General features: G+C 38.5%; 1 protein-coding gene across 1 annotated transcript in view; it reads right to left on the reverse strand.

The window, feature by feature from the left end:
* The window catches only part of SMC1B (structural maintenance of chromosomes 1B), an 85,573-nt gene that overhangs the window by 47,957 nt on the left and 13,552 nt on the right, over window positions 1-24,064 (reverse strand). Inside the window, exons 2-7 of the mRNA XM_029206744.1 lie at window positions 19,252-19,440; window positions 16,111-16,223; window positions 15,817-16,020; window positions 12,500-12,738; window positions 10,535-10,793; window positions 9,447-9,587 (exon numbers count right to left, since the gene is read on the reverse strand). Coding sequence (XP_029062577.1) covers window positions 9,447-9,587; window positions 10,535-10,793; window positions 12,500-12,738; window positions 15,817-16,020; window positions 16,111-16,223; window positions 19,252-19,440 — 1,145 coding nt within the window. The remainder of the gene's footprint in view (window positions 1-9,446; window positions 9,588-10,534; window positions 10,794-12,499; window positions 12,739-15,816; window positions 16,021-16,110; window positions 16,224-19,251; window positions 19,441-24,064) is intronic.

Below are 24,064 nucleotides of genomic sequence, written 5' to 3' on the forward strand. Positions count from 1 at the left end.
TTTGAAATATATATAACCACATGAAAATTCTTATAAGAGCACATTTTAACTTTGAAAAGGCAATACGGTACAGAGCTTTGAGGTTTCAAGGCTCAGGGTTCAAATCCTGGCTCCATCATTTATGTCCTGGCTGGAGATACCTGATCTCCAGCAAGTTTACTTTGGTAACTTCAAACCCCAGGGAGATTATTTTCAAATATCTATATACAGTTCTTATCTCTCTCTCAAACTAACTCATTCAATAAATATTTATTCACTGCCTACCATGTGCTAGGAACTACAGATATAATAATGAACAAGACAGAGTCCCTGCTCTCAAGGACTAAGGTTTGGTGGGAGAAACAGACAAGTAATTCCAACAGAGTGGCTCAGCACTATAATTGTATAGGAATCTCCGAGGCAGCTATAGGCTTGTGGAAGGAGGGCTTCATGCTCCACATTCACCTTATCACCAAGTCCAAGGATTGTGGTCGTCTCCAATTCGTTTCTCACCTTTAACATTCTCCCTGTCTCATGCATCCTGCGCATTATAGCAAGATTAATCTGTCTTACTCCATTACTAAGTGATCTAAAACCAGGAGTGTACAAAAGTAAAAAACACAATTCTTTTCCAGTATACAACAGCAAAAAAGAGAAGAAATACCAGTTTTCAAGTGGTACAGGATAAAATATACCATGAAGTTAATGATCTCATTTTACTCATTTATCACAGAAATTCACCAAACAAACATCTACTATGCTAGGTGCCAACAGCTATAAAAATGATTAAGATACAATTCCTTTTCTCCAGGGACTCCCACATTTTGAAATTAGAGTCCCCATATTGAAATTCTGTTATCTCACTTAAGAATTCCATTCAGGCTTCCCTGGTGGTCCAGTGGTTAAGAATCCACTTGCCAATGCAGGGGACAAGGGTTCAAGCCCTGGTCTGGGAATATCCCACATGCCGCGGAGCAACTAAGCCCATGTGCCACAACTACTGAGCCTGTGCGCCTAGAGCCCGTGCTCCACAACAAGAGAAGCCACCGCAATAAGAAGCCCGTGCACCGCAGTGAAGAGTTGCCCCCACTCACTGCAACTAGAGAAAGCCTGCGTGCAGCAGTGAAGACCCAATGCAGCCAAAAATAAATAAATAAAATAAATAAAAAGAAGAATTCCATTCAAAGAGACAGGAACAAGATTAGCTAACATCAAGGACCAAGTTTAGTCAAATGGAAACATCTGCCTCTGCCTTTACTCTGGCCAGTCCCAGGGCTTGTGTCAGGGCCTGGATGCTCCGTTGGACACGTCATGGGGGATAATCAGACTGCCTTGACACCAGGCATTCTGGATTCAAGATGCCAGCTGATCATGCTAGTTGTCTAGAAAAACCAACCCCTGCCCAGCCCCTAGCGATCTTGGATCTGTGGAAAGTTATAGCCCTTTCCACCTGGGAACCACTAGTCCTGTGGGAAACCAAGTATGAGTACAGATTTTTTCATCTCTTTCCACGCTGATATGTTATTTCTTCTGTCAGTGTTTTTCTATTCAAAAGACAACAGAGATTCAATCAACACTTACCGACATCTACCAAGTACATGGGACTTACAATAGGACACTATTACGAATCCTGCCTTTAAAAAACTTCCAGCCTAACAGAGCTATACCATTAACTGTACTTTTCCTCCAATCTGATAAAAGCCCTTAGACAGAAACAGATTAAGAACAATGGGTGATTAGATGAGGAAGAAACTATTTTTCAGGTTTTTTTTTTTTTGGTGGGGTGGGGAGAAAAGGCAAACCAGAGAAGACTTTGTGGTATGGGTAACTATTGAATTGAACATGTAACGATGAGTAGGTTTTTCCAAAATTAACATGCACAGAGGCAAAAATGTGCAATGAGAAATCAGTGTATAATTTTATAATGTGATACAAATTATACCAGTGTTTTAAAAGTAATTACTGATATGTTATACATTTTTCTCCTTCCACAAAATGTCCTCTCTTCTACTCATATGATTATCAATATATAAGTATATTATCATATACTACCCTTCATATTTGTTTGTATTTTCATCTGCCAACTCACAAAGAGACTACAATGAGAGGCATACAGTGTCGGATTAAGAAGGTTCATTCTGGAGACAAAGTGTTTAGAATCAAATCCCAGTTCCTCCACTTACTAGTTCAGTCAAGTTAACTAGCTCGTGCCTTGATTCCTTCATTTTTAAAATTCATTAATCCAACAAATACTTATTATCTGCTCTAGATCAGGAACTATTCTAGGTGCTTGACATGTACCAGCGAACAAAACAAACATCCCTGCTCTTGTGCAGTTTACATTCTAGAGAGGGACAGTAGACAAACAATATGCAAATTAAACAGTATGTTAGGAGATAAACACTGGGAAAAACAGAGCTAGGGTAAGGGGAGCAGAAGTGCACTGGGGACTACAATTTTAAATAGGGTAGTCAGGGTAGTAGGCCTCATTGAGAAGGCAACATTTGAGCAAAGACTTACAGGACATGAGAGTGTTAAAAATTAAGAAATGTAGGGAAAGCATGTTCCAAGCAGAGAGCCAGTGCAAAGGCCCTAAGGCAGAAACATGTCTGATACGTTCCAGGAGGCCATTACAGCTAGACCACAGAGAACAAGAGCGAGAACAGAAAAACAGGAGATTTGAGAGGTAAATTGGGGTGGAAGGGGCAAGCAGATCATGTAAGTCTATGTAGGGCACTCAAGGACTTTGACTTAAACTTTATGTGCAAGGGGAAGTCACTAGAGGACTTCAGAAAGAGCAAGTTTCATGATCTGATTTAGATATTAAAAGCATCACTTTGGCTGCTGTGCTGAGACTATTATGAAGGAGACACAAGAGAGAAAACTTTCAGGCTACTACACTGATCTAAACAAAAAACAAAAAGATGGTGGCTTGGACCATGGTGGTAGCAATAGAAATGGAGAGAAGTGGTAAGATTTTTGGTATACTTTGAAGGTGGAGCCAACACAATTTCCTAAAAGAGTAAAAGATGGACTCCAAGATTTTTGACCTCATCAACCAGTAAGACTGATCTGTCATCATCAGAGATTGGAAAGACTATGTCTGGGGTGCATTTGGGTGTGAGCAGAAGTTCAGTCTGGGACTTAAGTTTAAGGTATCTCTTCAATACCCGGAATGAAGATGATGAGGAAGCAGCTGGATATATGAGGTTGTGAGCTAGAAATACAGACTTGGGAGTCATCAACAGATGGTATTTAAAGCTATAAGAATACAGAGGGTATGGCCAAGGTGGAGGAGTAGGAAAACCCTGAATTCACCTCCTTCCATGAGCATACCAAAATTACAACTACGTATAGAGTAACTATGAGAAAAACCTGAAGACTATCAGAAAAGATTTGCCACACAAAAAGATATAAAGAAGGAACCACGAGACAGGTGAGCAGGGCAGAGACATGGTACAGTCAGGACCAATACCCCCCGGTTGGGGACTCATTAACAGAAGAAATATGATGATCATAGAGGTTCTCCCCAAAGAGCAAGGGGTCAGAGCCCCACATCAGGCTCCCCAGCCCGGGGGTTCTGCACCAGGAAGGTGAGCCCCCAGAACGTCTGGCTTTGAAAATGAGCAGGGTTTACATACCAGAGAGCCAGAGGACTGTGGGAAACAGAGACTCTACTCTTAAAGGGTGCATGCAAAATCTCATATGCTCTAAGTCCCCGCACAGAGGCAGTAGTTTGAAAGCAGCCTGGGTCAGATCCACTTGCTGATCTTGGAGAACCTCCTGGAGAGGCAGGAGGCAACTGGGATTCTTCCTGGGGACACAGATGCTGGTGGCAGCCATCTGGGGGAGCTCATTCTATTGTGAGGACACCAGTGCTGGCAAGCACTGTTTTGGAATCCTCCCTCTGGCCTAAAACTGCCCACCAGCAGGCCTGCACTGGTCATGTGGGGTCCAGGCCCCCCCCACCAGCGGTCAGCAGCAGCCCTGGGCCCTCCCAAGCTGTGCAGCCAGCCATGCAGGACCTGGCCTCACCTATCAGTGGGCCAGTAGCAGCTCTGCGCCCTTTAGGCCGCACAGCCAACCACATGGAAGCCTATCTCACCCTCCAGCAGCCGCAACCACTGCACAAAGTAGGGCCTTGCAGCCAACAGGGCCAGGGGCCTGCCCCACCTACAGCATGCCCAAGTAGTTACCTCCCTGCCAACAGAAGGGTGCATGCAGCCCACACAGGGGGCACCAGAGGGGAGTGTGCTGCTGGGCCCCATAGGACATCTCTTACATAAGGCTACTTCTCTAAGATTAGGAAGCAAAAACAACCTACCTAAAACATAGAAATACACACAGAGAATTAGGTAAAATGAGAGGACAGGGGAGTATGCTCCAAATAAAGGATTAAGACAAAACCTCAGGGGACTTCCCTGGTGGCGCAATGGTTAAGACTCTACGCTCCCAATGCAGGGGGGCCGGGTTCGATCCCTGGTCAGGAAACTAGATCCCACACGCATGCCGCAACTAAGAGTTCACATGCCATAACTAAGGAGCCTGCCTGCTGCAACTAAGGAGTCTGCCTGCTGCAACAAAGGAGCCCACGTGCCGCAACTAAGGAGCTCACATGCCGCAACTAAGGAGCTGGTGAGCTGCAACTAAGGAGCCCTCAAGACAACTAAGGAGCCCATGTGCTGCAACTAAGGAGCCCACATGCTGCAACTAAGGAGACTGCAAGCAGCAACTAAGACCCAGCACAACCAAATAAATAAATAAATATTTTTTTTTAATAGAAAGACAAAACCTCAGAAAAAGAACTAAAGGAAATAAAGAGGAGCAATCCACCCCATAAAGATGCTCCAAGGTAATGATCATAAAGATGCTCACCAAAATAGGCAGAAGAATGGGCAAACACAATGAGAATTTCAACAAAGAGTTAGCAAATATAACAAAGAACCAAACAGATTAAGAATACAATAATTGAAATAAAAAGTTCACTAGGGGACTTCCCTAGTGGTGCAGTGGTTAAAAATCCGCCTGCCAATGCAGGGGCCACAGATTTGATCCCTGGTCCGGGAAGATCCCAGGTCTGGGAAGATCCCAAATGCTGCAGAGCAACGAAGGCCATGCGCCACAACTACTGAAGCCCACGTGCCCTAGAGCCCATGTGCTGCAACTACTGAGCCCGTGTGCTGTAACTACTGAAGCCCATGTGCCTAGAGAAGCCACTGCAATGAGAAGCCCACACACTGCAATGAAGAGCAGCCCCTGCTCACTGCAACTAGAGAAAGCCCATGTGCAGTAATGAAGACCCAATGCAGACAAAAATAAATTTAAAAAAAAAGTTCACTAGAAGGAATCAACAGAAGATTAGATGATACAGAGGAATAGATCAGCAATCTGGAAACTGCCCAAGCAGAAGAGAAAAAAGAGCTTTAAAAAATGAGCATAGTTTAACAGACCCCTGGGACAATATCAAGTGTACTAACATTAGCATTACAGGGGTCCCAGAAGGAGAAGAGAGAGAAAAAGGGGCAAAGAACTTATTTGAAGAAATAATAGCTTAAAACTTCCCTAACCTGGGGAAACAAACAAACATCCAGGTCCAGGAAGCACAGAGAGTCCTAAATAAGATGAACCCAAAGAGATCCATACCAAGACACTTTATAATTAAAATGGCAAAAATTAAAGATAAAGAGAGATTCTTAAAAGCAGCAAAAGAAAAGCAACTAGTTATGTATAAGGAAACTCCCATAAGACTATGAGCTGACTTTCCAGCAGAAACTTTGCAGGCCAGATGGGAGTAGCACAATATACTCTAAGTGATGAAAGGGAAAAACCTACAACCAAAAGTCTACCAGGCAAGGCTGTCATGCAAATTTGAAAGAGTGAGAATGAGTTTTACAGACAAGCAAAAGCTAAGAGCTCAGCACCACTGAACTGGCTTTATAAGAAATGTTAAAGGGACTTTTCAAAATGGAAAAGAAAAGGATACAACTAGAAATCTGAAAATTATGGAAAGAAAAATCTCACTGGTAAAGGCAAACCTACAGTAAAGGTAGTAGATAAACCACTTACAAAGCTAGTAGGAAGGTTAAAAGACAAAAGTAGTAAAATCATCTGTAACCACAATAAGTAGTTAAAGGATATACAAAGCAAAAAGATGTAAAATATGATGTCAAAAGCATTAAACTTGGGATTTCCCTGGTGGCGCAGCGGTTAAGAATCTGCCTGCTAATGCAGGGGACACAGGTTCGAGCCCTAGTCTGGGAAGATCCCACATGCCACAGAGCAACTAAGCCTGTGCGCCACAACTACTGAGCCTGTGCTCTACAGTCCACGAGCCACAACTACTAAAGCCCACATGCCTAGAGCCTGTGTTCTGCAACAAGAGAAGCCACCGCAGTCAGAAGCCTGTACACAGCAATGAAGAGCAGCCCTCGCTCACCGCAACTAGAGAAAGCCCACGCGCAGCAACGAAGACCTGACGCAGCCATAAATAAATAAATAAATTTATTTATTTAAAAACAAAAAAAGCATTAAACTTGGGCTTCCCTGGTGGCGCAGTGGTTGAGAGTCTGCCTGCCGATGCAGGAGACACGGGTTCGTGCCCCGGTCTGGGAAGATCCCACATGCCGTGGAGCGGCTGGGCCCGTGAGCCATGGCCGCTGAGACTGCATGTCTGGAGCCTGTGCTCCGCAACTGGAGAGGCCACAACAGTGAGAGGCCCGCATACCGCAAAAAAAAAAAAAAAAAAAAAATTAAACTTAAAGAGGGAGTAAAAATATGAGGTTGTTAGAATGCAATGGAACTTAAGATATCAAAATAATCATATGTATATATGAATCATATATATTACATGTTACATATGACATAACATGTTCATATATTATATATGAACCTCATGGTAACCACAAACCAAAAGCCTATGACAGATACACACAAAAAAAGAGGAAAGGAATCCAAATATAACACTAAAAATAGTCATGAAATCACAAGGGAAGAGGACAAAAGATGAAAGGAATAAAAGATAATTACAAAGTGACCCAAAAACAATGAACAAAATGGCAATGAGTACATACCTATCAGTAATTACTTTAAATGTAAATGGACTAAATGCTCCAATCAAAAGACATGGAGTTACTGAATGAATTTTTTAAAAATGTATATGCTGCCTACAGGAGGCTCACTTTAGATCTAGAGACACACACAGACTGAAAGTGAGGGGATGGAATAAGGTACTCCATGCAAATGGAAACAAAAAGAAAGCTGAGGTGGCAATATTTATATCAGACAAAACAGTCTTTAAAACAAAGATGGGCGTTATTATATAATGATAAAGGGATCAAACCAACAAGAAGATATAACAATTTTAAGTATATATGTGCCCAACATAGGAGCACCTAAATACATAAAGCAAATATTAACAGAGACATAAAGGGAGAAATTGACAGATACACAAAAACAGGAGGAGACTTCAACACTCCAGTTACATCAATGGACAATTCATCCAGACAGAAAATCAATAAGGGAACACTGGCCTTAAACAGCACATTAGATCAGATGAAATTAATAGATATATATATGACATTTCATGCCCAAACAGCAAAATAAACATTCTTTTCAAGTGCACTTAGAACGTTCCCCAGGATAGATTGGATGCTAGGCCACAAAGCAAGTCGCAATACATTTAAGAAAACTAAAATCATATCAAGAATCTTTTCTGACCACAACAGAGACTAGAAATCAACTACAAGGAAAAAACTGCCCAAAACACAAATATGTGGAGACTAAACAATTACTACTAAACAACCAATGGATTGATGAAGAAATCAAAGAAGAAATTAGCAAGAACACCAAGACAAATGAAAATACAATGATCCAAAATCTATGGAATGCAGCAAAAGCAGTTCTAAGAGGGAAGTTTATAGTGACCTAAACTGAGGTAGCAGCTTTGAATGGGAGATGTTTGCAATCAATATATATGATAAGGGGTTAACAACCAAAACATAGAAAGAACTCATACAACTCCACATAAAAAAAAAGACCTGGACTTCCCTGGTGGCGTAGTGGTTAAGAATCTGCCTGCCAATGCAGGGGACACAGGTTCGCTCCCTGGTCCGGGAAGATCCCACGTGCTGTGGAGCAACTAAACCCATGTGCCACAACTACTGAGCCTGCACTCTAGAGCCCACGAGCCACAACTACTGAGCCCACATGCCACAACTACTGAAGCCCGCACCCCTAGAGCCCGTGCTCCGCAACGAGAAGCCACTGCAGTGAGAAGCCCATGCACCGCAATGAAGAGTAGCCTCCGCTCGCTGCAACTAGAGAAAGCCTGCATGCAGCAAAGACCCAATGCAGCCAAAAATAAATAAAATAAAATAAGTTTATAAAAAAAGAAAGACCTAATTAAAAAATGGGCAGGGCACCTGAATAGACATTTTTCCAAGGAAGACATATAGACAGCCAGCAGGCACATGAAAAGATGCTCAACATCACTAGTCAGCAGGAAATGCAAGTCAAAACCACAATGAGATATCACCTCACCCCTGTCAGAATGGCTATTACAAAGAAAACAATAACAAGTGCTGGCGAGGATGTGGAGAAAAGTGAACTCTCTTACTGCTGGTGGGAATGTAAATTGGTGCAGCCACTATGGAAAACCTTATGGAGATCTCTCACAAAATTAAAAATTGAACTACCTTATGATCCAGCAATACCACTCCTGAATACTTATGCAAAGAAAACAAACACAATAATTAAAAAAGATATATGCACTCCCATGTTCACTGCAGTATTTTTTACAATAGCCAAGATATGGAAGCAACCTAAGTGTCCATCAATAGATGAATGGATAAAGATGTGGTATATTATATATACAGTGGAATGTTACTCAGCCATAAAAAATGACATACCTATCCTCATTGTTCAAATTAAGAAATCAAAGTTCAGAGAAGTGAAATGATTTATTTATACCAGCACAGGTCAGTGACAGGACAAGAATGGATGGAAGCCAGGTCTGCCTTACTCTAGGGCAGAACACTGTAATGCTGTCTTGATAGTTACCTCTCATGTAGACTATTAAGCTCCTCTTGGGCTATGTCCTTAATGTTTCCAAATGACTTTCCACCTACATTATGATACCTGTTTTTTTCCTTTATCAACCCTCCTCCTAACCTCACTGGACTAACCTACATGTAAGAATAGACAATATCATCTGCCCACTCCTATCATTATACAGGTGCACATAAAATGCTCACCGACTGTATGAATGAAGACACTGTCTGTTTATATCTTAGACCATGAAAGAGCACCTAAATGATACAATACTAAGCAGTCTAACAGGTAATCCAGAAAATTTAATTAATTCCTTATGTCTGATGTAAATCCATTTATATACTGAGAAACCAATATAAAAAAGGGAATAAAATTTCATGAAAAATAATTCTAAGTCATTACTGCCCAAACCAAGGTACCTGAGCTTCCCCATGCCTCCTCTTTTCAAATGCCAGTCTTTCTTCATCAGCCTTTTGTTCCCACTGCAGCTTTTCCAATTGTTGGGTCATTATAGCCACTTTCTTTCTTACTTGTTCCTTAAGTTCTTTGTATTGATCCAGCTGTATAAAGAGCATTTAAACATTGCTAACTCACTTAAAGAAGCATGAGAGGAAATTCTTTATATGCTATCCTTCACTAGCTGATAATTAAACTTATCAAAATTATGTTTTATATAAATTAGACCATAATTAGCCATTTTCTCTAAGATAGCATGAACGTAAAATGAACGTCTTCTTATTTAAAACGGTTTAGATAGATCAATAAGGTTTTCAAAACCAACTCTATAAGGTCTCTGTAAGAAATTCTTAAAAGAGAAAGAGCATTAAAACTCATTAAAATTCTTAAAAAAGTTCAGAGAAAATTGTGTATTTTTCTATTTATACAGTCACAATTATTTTAGTATATATATTGTGATATAAGGTTATTATAAAATTAATGAAAGAAATAAATGACAAATTTAGTTGAGGGAATATTTGAAAACTCAATTATAAATTTTTGGATATCTACTATTGACTTATAATTAAATCTTATGTACTAAATGGATATTAATTAATCACTTAACATTTTAAATAATCTTAAGGAATCAATTTCCCTTTTGTCAATTAAGTGATGATGTTTCTTCACAGCCATATATTATCTGACTTTTAAGTTTTTACAATATTCATGAGGAAAAAAATGATTACCTTAAAAACATAAGAATATAATTTAATTACCTAACTTTTATTACAAAATGATACCATGTAACCTTGTTGAAGTATTTCCTATGACTTTAATTAACTCATAAATGTTATAATGTCATCTAATTTTATGAAGGAAAAATAGCCTACTGTAAAGATTAAATTTAGATTCTACAATAGGCTGAAAAATTTAAATTCTCATTAATTTAAATTCTGAGGAAAATCTCCTAAAATATCAGAAAGAGAGGTCATCCTTTAATTTTTTTCTAATTAAAAGGAAAAGCTGAAACAATAGAAACAAATGATTTCCCATATGTCAACTTTTTCACCTGACTGGCTTCTAGTTCAATGTCTCGCCCTTTACGTAAAATTTCTTCCTCAATCTGCTTTTCAAAACTTCTCCATGCACCATCTAAATCAACCAGCTCTGTCTCTAAGGCCTTTATGTCATCTTCCTGTTTAGAACATTGTTTTTCACTGTCCTTTATTGATTTCTTAGCCACATCTAACTTCTTGAGGTGGTGAGAAGTGTTTTCTTTAGCTTTAATGTATTGAGGCCTCTTCTGATTTAAAAGTGCTTCAAGAGATCTAAAAAGAAAAATAAAGTTTGCTTTAAAGGAAATTTAATTTTATAGTATATAAAGGGAAGAAGTTCTTTTGATCAAATTATACATTTAAAAAGAAACGATAAAAATTGACTTTCAGAGACTATAAGCAGATCAGTGGTTACCAGATGGCGGGGGAGAACCAAATAGGTGAAGCATAGGGGAATTATTTTAATACATTTATTTATTTATTTATTTACTTATTTTTTGGCTACGTTGGGTCTTCATTGCTGTGCTCGGGCTTTCTCTAGTTGCGCGAGTGGAAGCTACTCTGTTGCAGTGTGCAGGCTTCTAATTGCAGTGGTTTCTCTTTGTTGTAGAGCATAGGCTCTAGGCATGCAGGCTCCAGCAGTTGTGGCTCGCGGGCTCTAGAGCACAGGCTCAGTAGTTGTGGCTCACAGGCTTAGTTGCTCCGCAGCATGTGGGATCTTCCTGGATCAGGGCTCGAACCTTTGTCCCCTGCGTTGGCAGGCGATTCTTAACCACTGCGCCACCAGGGAAGTCCCAGGGGAATTTTTTAAGAGTGATAAACTACTCTGTATGATACTGTAGTGGTGGACATATGACATCATGCATCTGTGAAAACTTACAGAAATTTACAGCACCAGGAGTGAATCTTAATGTATCAAATTAAAAAAAAAATCATTTAGGAGGCCGAGGGATCCTAGACAGAATGTAGAATGTGACAAAAGAATCTAACTGTATTACAAATGTATGAAACAACCTTATTGAAGAGGGTGGGGGAAAACGTGCTAACCTAAGTAACTCTGGAAATGAGTAGAGGCCATAAAACTAAAAGCAAAAGGGATTGTACATAAGCCTTGTACTCTAGTTGATAAAGTTGCTTCCCACAAGGATATGGGTTAATAATTCTTATATTGCCATACACGATTACTGGAATTGAACAATTAAGCAAATGGATGGGAGACTGTGGAACCCAGATTTCTTACTGTTGGAATAGGAGGTTACAGATAAGCAAGAAAAGGTCAACATCAATAACGATATGGGACTTCCCTGGTGGTCCAGTGGTTAAGACTCTGCACTCCCAATGCAGGGGCATGCGTTTGATCCCTGATCGGGGAACTAAGATCCTATATGCCGCGTGGTGCAGCCAAAACAAACAAACAAACAAAAATAATAATGATGTCATGCTGATACTATGATATCTTAGATAGATGATATGTCATATAACATATATGATATATATTTTTTAAGTTTTGGTATAGCCACTTTATTTATTTATTGTCCACATCATGCAGCTTGTGGGATTTTAGTTCCCCGACCAGGGATCGAACGGGGCCCTCAGCAGTGAGAGTGCAGTCGTAACCACTGGACCACCAGGGAATTCCTCATATATGATATTTGACATCCCTGATATAATGTGATGATAATGGCATTTTACCTCTGTGGTCTTCTTCCCCCAAACCCATAAACGCTAATTATGAGAAAACTAACAGACAAATCCTAATTGAGATACTAAAAATATAAGATGTTATAAGTGAGAGAAATTGAGTGTGGGGAATATGGGAACTCTCTGTACTATCTTTAGAATTTTTTCTGTATATCTAAAAGTATTTCAAAGTAAAAAAGTTTATTTAAAAGATCAACTTTCAAAGTGTCACTTATATTTTTATTTTTTCTATCAATCTACATAAAATCCAACTGTTAATAACTATTTTGAAAACTCACTTTAATTCTTTTTCTGTTTGTTGCAGTTGTCTGCTTAACATTCCATGTTCCTTCTTCTTGGCTTTAACTATGTTTTCATGACTAGAAAGAGACTCTTTTGTGACACTAAAATCCTTATTCACGCGCTCTAACTCACTGTTTAGAAAAGAAATTTTTTTCTCATTGTGATACAGTTGGAAAAGCTGCAGTTGTATCTTGTTTATTTTCAGTTCTTCAAGGAGACTCTGGTAACGTTCTGCCTATAAAACAGTACAATTCAACAACAGTTAAAAGAGAGTATATTTTACATTGACCTTTCATAAACTCAACTAGAGTGCCAACAAATGATCACTAATGAATTTTTATTTTCATCATTAACAAATGTTATTCTTGCCAGAAGTACCATTATTTGGAGAAGGCTTCTGCATATGCTTCTACAATAAACCAGTAAAGGACTTTATTTATTTTCTAAAATTTCTTTCTTTCTTTATTTTTGGCTGAGTTGGGTCTTTGTTGTGGTGCATGGGCTTCTCATCTTGGTGGCTTCTCTTGTTGTGGAGCACAGGCTCTAGGCATGCGGGCTTCAGTAGTTGAGGCTCACGGGCTCTAGAGCTCAGGCTCAGAAGTTGTGGCGCATGGGCTTAGTTGCTCCGTGGCATGTGGGATCTTCCTGGACCAGGACACGAACCTGTGTCCCCTGAACTGGCAGGCGGATTCTTAACCGCTGCGCCACCAGGGAAGCCCAGTAAAGGATTTTATATTCATGCACTCAGTGGTATGGTGGTAAGAACCATGAAGGGCCACCCACTAACCGAGTCCTGTCCCATTTTTGTCTTGACCTCAGAGTTTGGCAAGCATGTCTGACATCAGCTTCCTCATTTGTAAACTGAAGGAAGTTATATGACTTTTAAGGTTCCCAGAGACTTTAAATTCAATGATTCCAGGTAAAATTCCTTCTATAGGATGTAATTTTTTCTAGGAATAGAACTAATAGGACTATTTTAAAGTTCTAAATTATATGTGAGATGGAAGAACTTCTTTAGTATTTGTGCTATTAATAAAGAAATAAAGGAAAGTGCTGCCTTAAGAGGAAAGCTCTTAATCAATGAAATATTCCAAGTACTGGGTAAACGGCCATCTGCCAGGATGTTGTAAAAAATAACTGGGAAGGTGGACTACTGTAACTGTCCTTATAATTTTTAAAGGTCTTCAATTCTACACTGCTGTAAGTCGTTTGAGTATATTATGCATACTATAGTTTGACTTTCACTTAACACCACCCCTTTCTACCGACAAAACCAAGGACATACACATACATACAAAAATGTGAAGAAAACAGAGAAACATCACTAATAAGGAACACATCCACTTTTCATTTATTTCTTCAAATATTTATTAATTGCCTATTGTGCGCCAAGCCCTCTTCTATGTACTGGAAATATAGTAGAAAACAAGATCGAAACAGTCTCTGCTCTTGTAAGTTTATAATCTAGTTATTTTAATGGGGCAGGGAGGGAAGAAGAGGAGTCAGAGATGAAATAAGCAAACAAATAATACACAAGATAATTTCATACAGCAAAATATGCTACAAAATAGGGACTTCCCTGGTGGTCCAGTGGGTAAGACTCCATGCTCCCAATGCAGGGGGCTCAGGTTCGATCTCTGGTCGGGGAACTAGATTCCGCATGCATGCCGCAACTAAGAAGTCCACGTGCCACAGCTTAAAAAAAAAAAAAGATCCTGCATGCCGCAACTAAGACTCGGTGCAGCCAAAATAAATAAATAATAAATCTTTTTAAAAAAATGCTACAAAAGAAACAAAATAGAGTAATGCAATAGTACCAGGGAAGGGATGCTAATTTAGATTGGGGGCGTGGACAGCAAATGCCTGCCTGGGTACATGGCTTTTTTATGAAAACTTGAATAAGAGTAACAGCCATGTAAAAATCAGGTGTACAACTATCTAGGGAGAGGAAATAGCAAAAGCTCCAGGATAGAAGGGAGCATGGTGTTTCCAATAAATAATAAAGGTCAGTGTGGTAGGAGAGTAGAGGAAGTTAAAGCTTCAGAGGTGAACAAGGGGCAGATCAGCAGGCTGGAAAGGGAGACTAGATTCTCAGTGCAATAGGAAGCACTGCTCTCGAAGAGGTTTTATGCAAGACAAAGACAGAATCTGATTTGTATTTGAAAAGGCAAACAGTTATCAACAATATACAAGGCACTACATTAGACATTGTGAAGGGCACCAAGAACTACCACAGAGGGACTTTCCTGGTGGCGCAGTGGTTGGGAATCCGCCTGCTAATGCAGGGGACACGGGTTTGAGCCCTGGTCCAGGAAGCCCCCACATGCCGCGGAGCAACTAAGCCCACGAGCCACAACTATCGAAGCCCGCGCACCTTGAGCCCTTGCCCCGCAGCAAGAGAAGCCTGCGCACTGCAACGCAGAGTAGCCCCCGCTTGCCACAACTAGAGAAAGCCTGCACGCAGCAACGAAGACCCAACGCAGCCAAAAAATTAATTAATTAATTTAAGAAAAAAAAAAAAGAAAGAACTACCACAGAATGGCATTCGCAAAGTGTGGCTATGGCCTCCTAGAGTTTTACAGTTTCACTCTTTCACGGAACCCCTGAGGTCAAAACTAGTTTCATAATACTACTCAGATTTTATTTGCCTTTTTCACTATGTTGACATCTGCACTGATGCTGTAAAAGCCAATGGAGGGTAAAGCTGCTAGGTCTTAACACAAATAAGATTTAATACAGAAGCAGATATGAGAATTCATCTGTCTTCTATTAAGCTAGATATTAAGGAGATTATAAAAAGGTAAAACAATACCACTCTTCTAATTATTTGGTTTTAGAAAACTGTTATTTTTCATAAAAATATGTTACTTATGTTAATATGAAATGAGTTTATTATTATACTAATCGTTAAAATATATTTTTTAAATGTCTCAGTTTTAATTTTAAATACAATACATATAAATAGACACAACCCACATGAACAGAAACTCTTTGGGGTCCTCAATAATTTTTAAAGTATAAGAGGACAAGATCCAAAAGTCTGAGAGTCTCTGCAATGTAAGATATAAATCCCTCAAGTTTAATTTTAGTTGGGAAAATCAGACATCTTTGCAGTGCAGGTTGTCCTGCCTATTTGGGAGAAAAAAACCCGAACAGTGGAAAATACATCAAAAAGTTTATCTTTGATGAATAATGGGCTTTATTCGTCTTACGTTATTAAAAGAATCTTTTTAGTAACCCCACACCAATACTTACAATTCTAACACAAAGTTTTTGTATCCAACACTTAATTGGTTACATCATGACACCTTACCTCTTCCTTCTCTAATTTTGCATGTTTACGCTCTGCAGCTACATTTTTTTTCTTATTAAAATGAAACTGTACATCTTCTTCGGCTTTCTGTAACTTTCTTTTCTTTTCCTCATATTCTCCTATAAGCTCTCCTGAAGTGCTGATTTCCTCAAAAAACTGCGTTCTTTCTTTGGGTTTTTTCAGTGAAATTGACTCCACGGTTCCCTTTTAAAAATAGTTAAGCACACCAACATATAAAATATAATGATATATTTTCAAAATCATGAATAAAATAAAATACTACAAGCTATTTACCTGAAAAACTAGACAGTTCCGTGCTTTGACTATTATGCCTATCTTTTCTAACTCTGTGATATAAGCAGAACGACTCACAGGACTATCATTAAAACAATATTCTGAGCATCCCCCTAAAATAAAAGAATAAAGGCTGTTATAGGAAGTATAAATACCAGACATATATCAACAACTACTGAAAGCTTAATAAATTTTTTTTCTTACTGAAATAGCCAGTTATGCAATAATATACATGTTAATAAATGCATTTAATCAGTCAACAAATATTGAGTGTCTACTACATGCCAAGGAGTGCTCTACAGTGGTGAACATAACAGATGTCTGACCTCAAGGAGCTTATATCCTAATAATGGAGACAGACAAAAATGAGATATATAAGTAAAATGACTATCATGCGAGGAAGTGTTAAGTGCTAAGGAGTAAAGTAGAGGTAGGAAGGGGGTGTGGTAGTCTCTGTGTAGGAGAAAGAGGCATTGCAATTTTCAATAGGATGGTGGAATGGTCTGAATGTTTGTGTCCCCACTAAATTCATATGATGAAATCCTAACCCCAAAGGTGATGGCGTTAGAAGGTGAGGTCTTTGGGGGGTGATTAGGTCATGACAGAGGAGCCCTCATGAATGGTATTAGTGTGCTTATAAAAAGATCCTACAAGGCTCCCTAGTCCCATCCACATGTGAGGATACAATGAAAAGTCTGCACAGAAGAGAGCCTTCATCCAACCATGCTGGCACCCTAAGCTTGTATTTTTAGTCCCCAGAACTGTGAGAAATAACTTTCTATAGTTTATAAGCTAAGAAGTCTGTGGTATCTTATTATAATAGCCCAAATGGACTAAGACAGATGAGCTGGGAAGAAGAACAAAGCTGGAGGCATCACACTTCCTGATCTGGAGTTACATTACAAAGCCACAGTAATCAAAGCAGTGTGGTATTGTCATAAAAACATACAGAACAATGGAATAGAATAGAGAGTCCAGAAAGAAATCTAAGCATCTATAGTTAACTGATCTTCAACAAAGGTGCCAAGAACACACAATGGGGAAAAGACAGTCTCTTCAATAAATAGTGTTGGGAAAACTGGATATCCACATACAGAAGAATAAAATTGGACCCTTATACAAAATGGACACCATACACAAAAATTAACTCAAAATGGATTAAAGACTTAAATGTAATACCTGAAACTATGAAACTACTAAAAGAAAACATAGGGAAAAAGCTTCCTGACATTGCTCTGGGCAACGATTTTTTTGGATATGATACCAAAAGCACAAGCAACAAAAGCAAAAATAGACAAGTGGAATTGTATCAAACTGAAAAGCTTCTACACAGCAAGGGAATCAATCAACAGAGTGCAAAAGGTAACCTACAGAATGGGAGAAAATATTTTGGAACCACATATCTGACAGGGGTTAATATCCAAAATGAATAAGGAATTCATATAACTCAACAGCAAAAAACCAAATAACCCAATTTAAAAACGGGCAAAGAACCTGAATCGATATTTCTCAAAAGCTGACATACAGATGGCAAACAGGTATGTTAAAGGGTGCTCAATAGTAGGAATCACCAGCAAAATGCAAATCAAAACCAAAATGAGATGTCACCTCACGCCTATTAGAATCAAAAAGACAAAAGACAAGTGTTGGTAGGATGTGAAGAAAAGGAAACCCTTGAATATTGTTGGTGGGAATATAAATTGGTACAGTCACTATGGAAAACAGTATGAAGATTCCTAAAAGAATTAAAAATAGAACTACCTTATGAGCCAGCAATCCCACTTCTGAGCATATATACAAAAAAAATGAAATCTGTACCTTGAAGAGTTATTTGCACTCCTACGTTCATTGCAACATTATTCACAATAACTAAGATATGGAAACAACCTAAATGTCTTTCAATGGATGGCTGGATACAGAAAATGTAGGAATATTATTCAGCCTTAAAAAAGAAGGAAATCCTGCCATTTGTGACATCATGGATGAACATGGAGAACATTATGGTAGTGAAATAAGCCACATACAGAAAGACAAGTATTGAATGATCTCATCTATATGTGGAATCTAAAACAGTTAAACTCATAGAAGCAGAGAGAAGAATGGTGGTTGCCAGGGGCTTGGGGGAGGGGGAAATGGGGAGATGCGGGTCAAGGGGTACAAAGTTTCACTTATGCAAGATGAGTAAGTTCTGGAGATCTAAGTATAGCAATGTGACTACGGTTAACAATACTGTATACTATAGTTCAAATTTGCTAGGAGGGTAGATCTTAAGTGTTCACACACACACAGAAAATAGTAACCGTGTGAGGTGATACATATGTTAATTAGCTTGATTGTGGCGATTATTTCACAATGTATATTAAAACATCAAGTTATACAATTTGAACATATACAATTTTTATTTGTCAATTATACCTCAATAAAGATGGGAAAAAATAAATTTATGATGGTTTACTAAGTAAATAGAGTAAGCTAGGGACTCTGACTGAGATGGAGACTTTTGATTAAAAAACTCCAAGAAAGTGAGAAAACTAACCAATGAAAATATCTAGGTGATAAAGTGGTGAAATACTTAAATTATGCACTAAGGTATATGTACATAATAATAAGTATTTCTAAAATTATCTGTGATTGAAGTTGAGGAAAGTTAATAAGAGTATTTATACATTAGAACATTAGAACCATGTTGTAGCGGCAGATTGAAAACAACAAAAAACAAAACCAAGAAATGTCTACTTACAGAGGCTCTGTAAACTCCCAGCATAAATAGAAAAAATATATATACATAACTCTCAATCTTGTTTACTCAGGAAATACAGGGATTCATGAATAAATCATAACAAAATACAAAGTCAAATATTTCACACAATTTGCTTTTTGGTGGTAGGAAAAACTTTCTAAACAAACCAAAAATACGCATTTAGTTAGTTCATCACTAGGAAAACCAGATAAACGTAAACAAAGAACCTCAGGAAGGACTTTTATGACATCACTGTCTTTGAGGTAGACTCCCTCCTTCATTTTAACCGAATAACCAGGGAGAAAACAGTAGGGGAATTTGAATAAATATGTCTGCTTAAAGAAAAGTCCGGTGTAGAATCAAACAGGTTCTATTACTTGCTACCCAAGATAAAAAAATACCTCGGATAGTCCTTGCAAATGTTTTCTCTTCTCCACTTTCTTCCACGTATACAATTTTTACACTTGCAGAAGAAGAAACAGGCTTTCCAATATGTGCTCCATGAATAAGTTCTTGAATAGTTTTCACTCTCAAATTAGCTATTTTTTCTCCCATTACAAAACTAAGTGCATCCATTACATTAGATTTTCCTGGGGAAGGAGAGAAAAAGTTATTTATTCTTAATGATAAAAAACCTTGCCCAGAGCCAAAGAAACCAGGCTACCAAGGGCCAATACACATATCTAAATAGTACTGTCTTTTCTGTATTCAAAATGCATGTGACGGAACAATTTTATGTAGATAACTGGTTTCTATGCAGCTATGGTAGAGTATTAAGTTATCTAAATGTAAGGATCTATACATGGATCTAAGCCCCAGCTCTCTCCCGCTATTAAGTATTATACCATGGCAAATCACTTAACTTCTCTGAATTTCAGTTATCCCCACTTTATAAATTTTAAGTGTCACATATTTTTTAAAAATGGCTACCTCCAGGATTTTCCCAAAGGCTAGACTAGGGTTGCTAGAATATTTATGATTGGTATGTGTTGGTAGTGCAGAAAAGTTATATAGCATGTCCAAGCTTGCTATCTGCTTAAAGTCCTGCTTACAAGGTTAGCTGGCATCATGGGATTGGGATTTGGATTCTGTGAGGGTTTCCACCACTTTCTGATAAGAATGTTTCACTGTGCCTAAACTGTTTATATAAACAATATGATTTATGCTGAATACTTGCTTTCTTTGTAGGAGTCTGGAATTTTGGTATGTGCTAGGCAGAGGTGCTTATGTGACCATTTCCCAATAAAAACCCTGGGGGTTGAGTCTTTAATGAGGTTCTTTGGTAAACAACATCTCACATGTGTTGTCACAACTCGTTGCTGGAGGAATTAAGCCTGTCCTGTGTGACTCCACTGGGGGAGGATTCATGGAACCTTGCACCTGGTTTCCTCAGAGTTCCTCATGTGCCTTTTCCCTTTGCTGAGTTTGCTTTGTTTCCTTTTGCTGTTATGAGTAACAGTCCTGGGTACAACTATATCCTGAGTCCTGGGAGTCCTCCTAGTGAATCACTGAAACTGGGGGTAGTCTTGGGGACTCCCAACTCAAATGGCAAACTGTTCTCCAACCATGAGCCAATAGTTTAAGACAATTTCCAAGGTGCAATGTCATTTCAGCTATACCATCTGTACTTAATTTTCTTTCTTTTTCACATTCGTTCCCTCATATCCACAAGCAATTTAAATTTCTAGTGCCAAAAGCAGGGAAAGTAACATAAACAAGAGAATACTGCCAATCACTGGAAATACGGCTTAGTTTTAGAAGTTCATGATCTTTCTAAAAAGAACTAGAAGTGGTTAAAAATGCTGCAAATGTATTTAACTAAGTCTCAGTTAACTAACAGGTATGAAACATGGCTTTTTTGGATTAACTGATAATCTGCAGATTGAGAGCTATTGTAAGATGGTTACATATATAGGACCAAACGAACAATTGAATTATTAAGTCTCACAGTAACAGAATTAAACAGAAACTGGTTTTGGTCAATCCTTATTGAAAGTCTACCTAAAATAAACACTTCCCCATCCAAATTCATTCATTACATTAATTCTTTTGTGTGCTAGGTCATAAGGATACAGTAAAAGAACAAGAGAGACACAACTCTGTCTAATGAATGTTATGATCTATTAAGAAAGTCAAACAATAAACAAAAAAGAATTATATATTATAAGTATCATGAGGAAACAAACTGAGTGATGAAATAGACAGTAACTGGGAGAGGTAACTTCAGATAGGATGGTCAGGAAACATTTGTTAAGTGCCTAGCTTAACAACCACCTGTTGGCAAAAATGAATGAATTAATGAACCAAGTTAAGTTTTGTAATGGTCAGAGCAGGAACCTCTGCTATAAATAATTCAAAACCAACATCAGGAAAATAATAATTCTGGAAGAGTTACCTTTTAGACTATCATTACTTGATGAAGATGAACCAAATATTCAAAGACATAAAAATTACAGTATCACTCTCCCATCTCAAAACCTCAATATTTGCCACTCATTTGCCCTCTTAGCAACAGCTGGTAAGTTCCTTTTTTTAAAAAAATTAATTAATTTATTTATTTTTGCTGTGTTGGGTCTTCGTTTCTGTGCAAGAGCTTTCTCTAGTTGTGGCAAGCGGGGGCCACTCTTCATCGCGGTGCACGGGCCTCTCACTATCGCGGCCTCTCTTGTTGTAGAGCACAGGCTCCAGACGCGCAGGCTCAGTAGTTGTGGCTCACGGGCCTAGTTGCTCCGAGGCATGTGGGATCCTCCCAGACCAGGGCTCAAACCTGTGTCCCCCGCATTAGCAGGCAGACTCTCAACCACTGCGCCACCAGGGAAGCCCCATAAGTTCCTTTTTTATTTCAGCTCTGCATATCTCTTCCAATCTGCTCCTTCTTTACCATCCTTCTAGTTATTCAAGTACTCCTTACTCCCAAGAGCCTCCTAGCTGGACTCAACCTTCACTCTCTTGCCTCTTCAAATGCATTCATTCATTCTACAAACATTTATAGAACACCTATTAATCAGGCATTCTCCTAAGTACTCAGGCTAAAAAGAAACAGTATGTAGAATTTTCCCCTAAGGTACTTACAGTGGGGAATATGATCAATTTTTATTGAACCTCATTTTGTGCCAGACACTCCACATCTATTATTTTATTCAGTCTTTGCAATAATCCTATGAGATAGATATTTAATTTGCATTTCATAAGTAAAAAAGCAGAGGCTCAAAGTCAAACAAATCATGTTTTGGGGTTAGGCGTCTGATTCCAAAATCTATACTCTTCCCACTAAAAGGAGGAAATTATAACTTACTATAGTAAGTTCTAAGATAAAATTAACACAAAGAACTATGAAGCATTTAAGAGAAGCACTAACGACTTGAGACTCTGAGTAGACTCTGCAGGAGATAATTCTGGGCTAAGTTTTAAAGAGTAAGTAGAAGTTTGGGGAGGCAGTGCTGAAGGTAAACATAACCACTCCAGGAAAAGATGATAGCTTGATCCTTAGTACAAATGGAAAAGCAAGGTACCATTCCAGTGAGAAAAGGGTAAGTAATAATATAGAGGTAGAGCAAAGCTTACAAGGTTGGAAATGATAAGAGAGAAATAAACTTCATGCTGAAGATTATGTGAAGCCATAAAGGATTTTAGGAATAGCAGTGACGTTTTCAGATACATTTTATAAGGATTTCTGAGATAACAACCCACCAGAAAAATGGGCAAAGAACATAAAAGGGCAATTCAGAGAAACAGAAATACAAAAGGCCCTTAACCATATGAAAAGACACTTGAGCTCAGTCATAATAAGAGAAATGTAAATTAAAACTGTTTTGACTACCATTTCTCACTTACTAGACTGGCAAAAATCCAAAATTTTGAAAACATATTCTTAAACAGGACCTCTCATTAAATTACTGTTGGGAGTACAAAATGATACAACCACTGTGGGGGGTAGTTTGGCAATAGCTAACTAAATTATAACTTAGCTTTTGAACCAGCAATTCCACTTCTGGAAATCTATCTCCCTGATACATGTGCAAAACTACACAATGGCAAATACACAATTATACAATTATAAGTCATTTCTAACAGAAGTAGATTGGAAACAACTTAAGTGTCCAAAAATTAAAGGACCACTTGATATAACTATGTAACAGCCACACAATGGACAATTACACAGCAACAAGAGAACAGAAGAGGAAGTGGGAAATGAAAAAAGAAAAGTACATAACAGCATATATAGCAAAAAACCAAATACGAACTTTTACTTAAAGAAAAAGTGTGGGGTTGGGAATAACAATACACACATATTTGCTAGCATTTGCATAAAGAAACACTGAAGAATAATCAAGAAATTAATGGTTATGTATAGAAGGTGAAGAAGAGTGGGACACAGAAACTGAGTTGGACCCCTTCTGTTTGCCCCACCCTGCTTCTGCCTTTATCCACAAGCTCTCATGCCTTTGAGCTTCTAGTTGGATTTGGCCAATGGAGAGCCCTGGCAGGAGGGAAGAAGGGAAAAGAGTGAGGTCAGGGTATTTACTTCCCTATTTTCCTCTGTAAGGTGGCTTCTGACTTGCTGTGCCCTTCAACACCAGGTCACTGGCTTTTTGAAGTTCCTTGTGGGTTCCTTCCTCTCTGAGCCTTGGGGTGGCAGCAGCTCCACTGCTGCTAGCTGTGTGATCCCTCTATTCCTTGGGATTCCTCTACAGCCCTCCCACACCTTTGTAATTAGTCCCTTTGTAAATAAATCTTCCTCAAACTGTCCTAATTTGAGTGTGCCACTTGTTTCCTGTTGGGACCCTGACAGATACAGGGAGCAGGGGTAGAAGCAAGATTTCTGTGTATACTTTTCCATAGAGTTTTGACCTTTAAAGTATGTATATGCATTCCTGATTTTAAAAAAAAAACCGTAAATTGAAAAAATCCCATAAATGAAAACAATCACAAACAAGTAAACTTAACTGAATATTAAATTGGTAACATAGGCATACTGAGAAATGATTTATTTCAAGGGACTTCAGATCACAGAATTCTGACTGTACATTCTTAGTAGGATCCATTCTAAGAACCAAAAAGAAGTACAAAGGAATTTCAAATTTCCTTCAGTTGCTTTATCATTTATAATGTTATTGGTAGTTTAAGACAGTTTTCTTTATATTTTAAGTTAAAGCAAATAAGTAATTATATTAGTCATATTAGGAAATAAGGTTTTCAGAGTAAGAAAAAATA

The sequence above is a fragment of the Monodon monoceros genome, unplaced genomic scaffold (genome assembly GCF_005190385.1).
Source record: "Monodon monoceros isolate NGI ecotype Baffin Bay Population unplaced genomic scaffold, NGI_Narwhal_1 Super_Scaffold_6, whole genome shotgun sequence".
NCBI lineage: Eukaryota > Metazoa > Chordata > Mammalia > Artiodactyla > Monodontidae > Monodon > Monodon monoceros.